Consider the following 8,182-nt stretch of genomic DNA (forward strand, 5'->3'; position numbering starts at 1 on the left):
ACTTTTTTGTCTCTCGTGTTTTTTTGTTGCTGTCATGATCAGTGTTATTCTTATCTGTATGTGTTTGTTGTGAGAGCGAGCTGTTGATGTACGAGATGCCTCCAGAGATGGGAGGTGTAAACACTCAGATACTTGAACAAAAAACACCTTCATAGAGCACAGTGGCACTTTATTGGCAGTCAAATTCCATCCCTTTTCTTGACTGAGATGGAAAGTGTTTCTCTGACCTATAACAATGGAGTTGCAATAAATAAAAACCAAACCTACAGAACAACAAAGGACCGAATGCGCAGCATTCGCATAGAATACACATCATGATACCAATAGCATAACAACACTCAGACATAGCAATAAATAATCACACTAAATAAATTACATTCTAACAAAGTCATGTCTATTTACACAGCATCTATTGAAGCAGTCTATGAGTTCTACTTCATTGTCAGGTTCTAAGACCCCACTGGTTTGTTTCTTCTTCCTCTTCTTCCTCTTCTGTGAGTCAGGCACCAGGCTGAAAAAAAAGACATAGAGGTCAAAGGTCAGCTTACACATAAACACACACAATTTTTTAAAGAAAACAAGTTTCATTGAGTGCATCAAGTGACCACTGTAACTATTAATAATTGTCATCAGTTTACTGATTCAAATCTGATATTGTGGTGGCTTAAAGGCGAATTCCATGGATTTTGGTTTTAGAGCAGGATCAAGAATAATGCAATAATGTCTGATGGTTAGACAGTAACTATCCTTTTATTTGAATTCTTTATGACAATATTGTTTGTGACACAATGAATGTCTTCTAGAAAAGACTGAGTGCCCCTGTAAGTATTAGCAACATTTTGTTCCATTATATTTTTAAGTGAAAAAACTTGTTAATATAATCCAACAGCTTTATCCGATACATCAGCAGACATTTTAAATTACAATCTATAACAAAGAAACACCAGAAATATAATAAAAGCAGAGATACAATCATAACTGTGGCCTGAGTCAGCCATGATGAGCATGCTGTGCTGCCGCATTGTTTTTCTTCCTGTGTGTGCGTGCGCTAAACACGAGAAATCTGCACGTGTGTGTCGCTGAGTGAGATCTGACCACATGTAAATAGGATAATTAGAGTTTTAAAAAATGAAGTCATCACGTGTGAGTACTGTTATTGTCTGGACATGAACATGTCGAGCGTGTGGTTTTTCTTTACGCTGGAATGCAGAGATGGGCAAGGCCGAGACACCTCTGCTTAATCCTTGCTAATTCTCCTGCTGAGGATTCCGCTTTGCGTGATGCAAATCCCAGCATTCAATAATAACAACAACAGCCGCGCAGGATCAACTGTTACTCTCTGAGCCCACTCTTTCCTGTTTGCATTAACATTTACACACGGACAGACACCGCCCTCTAAGGAGTTAAGAAAGACTACATCACTGGCATAGACCATCTTATTTTAGGGGAACATTTAAGCCTCAAGGCAGAGGGGTCAAACTGGCCACATGCAGCCCACCACTTCAAACATAGCCCACGACCTCACCTTCTTTTAAACACTTTGTGTAGCTGAGGCACCGCTGCCAGCGAGGTGATATAGAATATAATACTAAATAGGTTTGTTAGCAATGTTTTTATAAGACATTCATCCATAATTATCACATTATTAAATGTATTACATACAACATTCAATAGCATATATATATGTATATATATGTATATATATATATATATATATATATATATATATAAGCTTGTTTGGTGTTTTGATTACAATAGCCCACTAATTATTATTTACGTAATTTTAAATAAATGTCTCTGTTTCTGATATGAATAGATATGCTTTTATTGTGAAGTATACGTCATGCCATATCACAACTGTACACTACACTACTGTCCTCCACTATCCATACCAGAAACCCAAAAACTTCCTGACTCTATTTTAGCTAAAACAGCATAAATGCATGTTGCCCTCGCCTGCCCCTGCACTGTAGTTGTACACATTCAAGTGTTGAGTTGAAGAGCAGTTGATTATGTTTCTTTATCAAGTCAATCAAAAGTTTAAAGTCCTGACATGTACCTGATCGTGACTCGACAGCCTCACACAACGACATCAGCAGCAGGTTTCTGTAGCTTCTCCTGCTCCGCTCCAGTTCCCAGGTAGGATGCCAGGTAGTTCTTATGTGACCTGTAACTAAAAAAAAAAACCAACACATTTTGAGATTATCTGATGACCATAATCACGTTGATAAACAACAAGAGAACATACAGTATATACACATATATACAGATTTAAGTGTTTGTTGTGCAATCATTTCTGACGAAAGAGCTCACGAAGTGGAGTTGTTGTAGTTTCGCTCTCTTTCTCACTACCTCAGTATTTATGGCTCGGACTGAATTTTAATTGCACTACTGCTGACGTATGTACTTGCAGTCTCTTGGACTATTGACTTTGTCCCACATTCCAACAACATCAGTGGTGTGGCACTAGAAGAGTATGATTGAACCATGTTTTTTGGTACGTGACGCATTTTACAGTGATAAATCACGATGCGTCAGGGATAACATTAATAATGAAACTTATCAGTATAACAAAATATATTGTGGAACAACCGTTTTATATTTAATTTTTTTTTTTTTTTTCCTGTTGTAGTTTTGCAATATTCTTGTCACACAAATGCAAACAAGTGCAAAAACAAGCCCAAATCACAAAGCTAGTAACAGCTTCAGTTAATAATTAACATCTGCAATGACGTGGCAGATTTACGTGGTCTATAATACACATGAGTAACCAATATGGAGTAATGATACTTGGATATGAAATGATCTTCACAGAGGGAGGTGACCCAAATCACACATCCTTAGTGTGATTTGAATTTTCTAGGGAATGTTGAGACCATTGAAGGTAGTGAGCAATAGTTCCAGGTGTGTTTGGGTGTGTTATGTGCCCTTTGATGTGTCAGTATGTCTGAGTGCCAGAAGGTGTTTCTGTGAAGGGTATCTGCCCACATGTGTGCTCGATAAGTTAATCAAACAATCGAAAAGAAATGACTTTAGCTCCACATGCTCCACATCAGCTCTTATCTCATTTAAAACTGTGACAATGAAGCAAAAGAGAGCAAGCTCATAATCAGTATGGTAAAGTGTTGTGTAGGTGGTGAGCAACCCATGTTCCAACTGAGCCAACAAACAAAAAAAATACAGGCGAAGCTACATCTATGAGAATTGGTTCATTGCCTGTTTCCGTTCCTCTCTGTTATATTCAATTTTAAGATGAGGGTTAGGGTACTCACTGTGCACAAGTCATGAGCAGGATGGCGGTGCAGCTGATGACTGACAGGACCACGGCAATGATGACCAAGACCATCTGCACCAACTCAGTGTCAGTGCTCGGAGTGGACTTGTTTTTAATCGTCTCCAGAGTTTGGATCCCACAGCGCTCCCCATCGTAACCCTTCATACATCTGCAGAGCAAGAGAGCAAAGTCACCATGGAGAACCAGGTGTCTGATATGTGGAGGTTTACTCACACAAAATGTGCATACAAATGCAGTTAATGTGTCAATCAAAGACAGGAAACAGTATCTCTTATAATCACTCATTACATATTCAAATGTAGCTGGTTTTATTGTGGGGAGGTGGATTTATCAGAACAATCTTAAGTTTGTTTTTTTTTTTTTTAAAAACCCACATTCACCCACATTGAATCATCCAAAATAAACTGATGCTACACTCACATGCACACAGGCTCCAGCAGACCCTCTATGTGTTTGCAGTAGCCATGAATACAGAAGTCCAGGTGGGTGGAGGTGCAGGGATCCTGCGTGGAGCCGAAAGTCGGCGTGTGTCCACTTGTGAAGACGGTGTGTTCGGGGTTGACAGAGGTCGTAGTTTTGCTCCTGTGCTTGTTCCTCCTCTTGTCTTTGCTCCTCTTTTTCTTCTTCTCATCTTTACTGGGACGTAGCTCTGTAAATGGCAAATGAAACTGCAACTTAAGTTTATGATGGTTTTTATAGGTTCATAAAGGTTTATGTGACTAAAAAATGTGATAGAATATAGCTTGTATTTTGCTTTCGCATGACCTGAAAGTGTAAAAATATCATTGGCTCTATACTAATCTCAAATTGAATGTTTTGAGTATCTTAGCTTGAGGTTATTCAGCATTTTGGTTCAAATGTCTTACCATAATTGCTGAAATTTTCACTGTCCCCTCCTGACAATTCTTCATCTATCTCCAGCTCATCATCGTCGCTCAGCAAACTGTGGAGGCCCTCCCCGGAGGCCGGACCCCCCGTCACTCTGGCTAATTCACTGGAGTATGTGGTCTCAGATGCCTGAACACCGACAGCACTGCAGACAACTGTAAACCAACAGGACACGGGATCGGATTAATGAGTGAAATCAGATCAAAGAAAGACATACTATGAAAGTAAGGAGCGGTTTAGAAGGAGGTATGGAGTTTCACTTCAGGCCACAGATATTGCAATTTATTACATTCATTCTTCTTGTACAAGGTGCCTATGGTTGCTTAGTTACTTATTTTTGCTGTTAACATTCAAACGTCATAACCCATTATATGTGACTCATCAATTATGGACAGCAATTTGAGCTTCAAAATTGGATACATGCTGTATTAACAATAAAACCAGTACAACCAGTCCACATTCAGAACAAGACAACCTGTAAAAGCATCATTACACAGGACGAGAACAATAGTGAATACTGACATTTGTGAGGCATTAGAACTATTTTGACCTCTGGTGTTATTGTACAGTACAGTGGAAATGAAATACGCTGCACTGAAACAAGTCCTTAGCTCTTTCCCGCCTGACATGTCCTCACTTGCGGAGCCATGTCTTCCTTGCAGCCCCATCCTCATATCAGTTTACATTTAACTTTGTTCCTTTTCACTGATTGCACACACACACACACACACACACACACAGAATATTAGTACAAGTCGAGACTCACCAGAGCACAGGAGACAGGTAAGGACGAGAGCGTTCATATCCCAGGAAGTGTTTTATTTTTGACAGTCCTGCGCTTATCTGTTTGTGTATGTCCGTGTCTGAGTGTGAGTGTGAGTGTGAGTTTGTGCTTTGCCCTCTACCTCTACTGGGTGTAGCTTTTATAGACCAACGCCTGCCTCTCAACTCCAAGGCGAAAGAAAAAAGGGTGTGTGTGCGTGCGCAGTGATTAATCTGCCCCCGGCAACACATTTTGCACCCATGTTCTCCAACATGACGACACTTCTGCTGGAAAAGCAGTGTAATTTTATTCTGCCCTGTTCCTCGTCGACATTTAAACACACAGAGACATTCATCCCTGCTTCTTTAATTGTTATTGCTTCCTCTGTGGTCATGAATAAGGCCATAATTACACCTCCAGTCCATTGTGACACACAGGACACTCATTGGCATAATCTATGCCCCAGTCCTTACAACCTTATCACGACTGTTTCATTTCCAACTCAGACACTAAACTAGACCTCATTCTAAGTCTTCACTGTCAAACAGGCTTTTCACAGAGTTTCCAATCTTTTCAAACCCTCAAGCCCCAAAATAATACCCACTGCTCTGTCCTCCACATGAGGGTCACAGGGCCATTCCAAGCTGTCATCGGGCGAAAGGCCTTGTACACCCTGGACAGTTTGCCGGTCCATCACAGGGTCAAACCTAGAGACACTTCCAATCAAGTTTTTTGGACTGTGGGAGGAAACCAGAGAACCTGGAGGATATTGTTAACAGTGAATCACACATTTTTCACGTGGCGACCTTGATAACGTGAATTTCGTAAACACTGCAGCCGCCCGCTGCAATTTGCACCAGCAGTTTTCAAGAGGCATGACACGACAGTGACAACAGTAACACACAAAGTGCGTCTCATTGTTGTGATTGATAATTAGTATCATCCGCTCACAGATGAAAAACACACCGAATCTGTTGTTGTACGTTGTGCTAAGTGTATGCTTTGCATTGTACAACCAGTTGTCTCATTATGCGCACGTTGTTTAATTAAAAAGGTTACTATTTTAGTCCACCGTAAGTCAGAGGAGCCTGCGTGTGATATGGGTGGGGAAGCGGCACAGAAGGGTGTGTTGCTTATGTTGTTATGTCTGCAGACAGAGGTTATCCCATCATCCGTGCGCCACTGGAATCCGGCAGAAGCCTGCCAAGAATGTTAGGAACTTTTCCATCCCATTCCACCACATTTTGTTTATAACAGGCGTAGAATTACGTATATTGCTTGTATTATGTGTCATGGCATTGAGGATATGTCATGTGAATGTGTGGCAAGTGCGATACACGTTTCTATTTGGATCAAATGTTTACACACAAGCTTTATTTGTATAGTGCAAAATCACAACATACATTATCTCAGGGCACATAGTATCTCATAGTAAAATAATTAGTACACCTTGACAATATTATTACATTTAATATAATTACACAAGTTACAGATTTCAAGCTAATCCATCCAATACATTTTGCCACCCCTACAGTTATGCTTGTAACATGTCTAAAATAATAATAAAAAAAATAAAAAAAACAGAGAATGTGGCTGCCTGTTTAGAGCTGCAAAACAAATGTATGCATGGTCCACGTGGTTATTTTGTTTTGATAAAGGACACGCAAGGATGCAGCTTATAGTCCCAGAACCACATTACTCACCGCATTAGTAACCTTGTAGTACTTTTGCAATATAGGTAGATGTTTAACCTTACCTATGATTAGCACATGGAAGAGATTATAGCAGAATATCCTGAACTTCTGACATGTTTATTCACAGGTTGTGATTTTGAGATCACATGGTGTGTGCGTGTAGCAGGTATTCCTTATGTTGTGGGGACCCAAATCTGTTTACACAGTCACAGTATGGGGACATGTTTTCCTTACGGGGACAAAAATCAAGCCCCCGTAACATAAATGACTACATTTTAAGGTGAAGACATTTTTTTAGGGGTTAGGATTAAGCCAGTGGTAATTATGGTTATGGTTGGAGTAAGTCTAACCTTAACCATAGGAATGAAGTAAGGAATGAATGTAAATCAATGCAGTGTCCTCTCAAGTCACAGAAACCAGTGTGTGTGTGTGCGTGAGTTTGTGTGTTTGTGCGTGTGTTAAATAGAGCAGTAAAGTTATGTGTGTTCATTACAGAGAGCATGTAACAATACTTCAGTCTGGTGTTAGTAAAACCTCATTAACCCTGATTGAAGCACTAATGAGTATGCAGAGACTAAACTAGTGTCACTGATTAACCCGGTACCTGGCACTGCACTGATCACTGCGCAGCAAATAGACGCTCGCACACTGTCTAAACTTGCACAGCAACACAAAACCATTTAATAAATGTTGACAATAGTGTAACATAGTTGTAAGCTTACTTGCATTAATGTGTTAATTCCTCCTGTAGCAAAGAGGTTGGTGTAGAAATAGATAACAATGACAACTTCCTGAGGGGAGGTCATGTTTTACAGACATGTTCAGGACGGGTCTGGGGTCTCACATATCAAGTTTCAGGTGGAAACAACGATCCCTGTTAGAGCAGCATCAAAAAAGTGTAACCCTGTCTACTGTCACCAGGGGGCGCTGTTTTAAAATTGGATATTTTCACATAATAGGCGGCTTCAGGGACGGACTATCATCAATCCTAGCCGGTTTTGTTCAGATCAGACCGGGATTAGCAAAGTTATAACAGTTTTTTTTGTTTTAGTATTTTCTGCCACCACCAGGAGGCATTGTTGTAAAAATGTACTGTTTTCTGCAACATGGTCGTCTTCAGCAACTACCCATCATCCATCATAGGAAGTTTGGTTGGGAAATGGACAGAAACTTATCTTCCCCTCTCGCTCGCCATCATGATGTGCCCTGACCTGTCCAGTCCTCTTCATGACGCGTGTTTGATTACGTGTGGGACACTAGAGGGCGACAAGTGCTTTTTTTTTCAATTGAATTCAACTTTATTGATTGCTAAAATATTACGAGAACTGTGTGCCGTTGTAAAACCTCACCAAAAGGAACAATGTAAAAAAAAACAAGGCGTTACATTACTAGTTACTAAATAAAGTAACAACGTTACGTAACGGCGTTAGTCAATAACGTATCATAGTATCCAAAGAAAAGTGGCAGCGGCTAGGTAAAGTTGAGAGACACTGATGAGGAATTGGAGTTGGTAGATATATTTCGGAAGAACCGGAGTGAGTG

At 40.1% G+C, this 8,182-nt stretch overlaps 1 protein-coding gene across 1 annotated transcript; it reads right to left on the reverse strand.

The window, feature by feature from the left end:
- Window positions 1-152: 152 nt before the first annotated feature.
- Window positions 153-5,091, reverse strand: areg (amphiregulin). Its single transcript, XM_044025527.1, has 6 exons — window positions 4,950-5,091; window positions 4,162-4,338; window positions 3,716-3,944; window positions 3,273-3,443; window positions 2,060-2,173; window positions 153-511 (listed from the first exon to the last, which is right to left on the reverse strand). Exons 1-5 carry the CDS (start codon window positions 4,984-4,986, stop codon window positions 2,080-2,082), a joined length of 708 nt encoding a protein of 235 aa, XP_043881462.1. The 5' UTR covers window positions 4,987-5,091; the 3' UTR covers window positions 153-511; window positions 2,060-2,079.
- Window positions 5,092-8,182: the final 3,091 nt, after the last annotated feature.

The sequence above is a fragment of the Solea senegalensis genome, linkage group LG5 (assembly GCF_019176455.1).
Source record: "Solea senegalensis isolate Sse05_10M linkage group LG5, IFAPA_SoseM_1, whole genome shotgun sequence".
NCBI classification, from domain to species: domain Eukaryota; kingdom Metazoa; phylum Chordata; class Actinopteri; order Pleuronectiformes; family Soleidae; genus Solea; species Solea senegalensis.

Excerpts from the sequence above, each read along its gene's own strand:
- areg (XM_044025527.1), bottom strand. The coding sequence starts at position 4,986 with ATGAACGCTCTCGTCCTTACCTGTCTCCTGTGCTCTG. Across the intron at positions 3,945-4,161 it reads TGAAAATTTCAGCAATTATG|AGCTACGTCCCAGTAAAGAT; the intron begins GTAAGACATTTG and ends TGCCATTTACAG. Across the intron at positions 3,444-3,715 it reads CTGCTGGAGCCTGTGTGCAT|ATGTATGAAGGGTTACGATG; the intron begins GTGAGTGTAGCA and ends CTTGCTCTGCAG.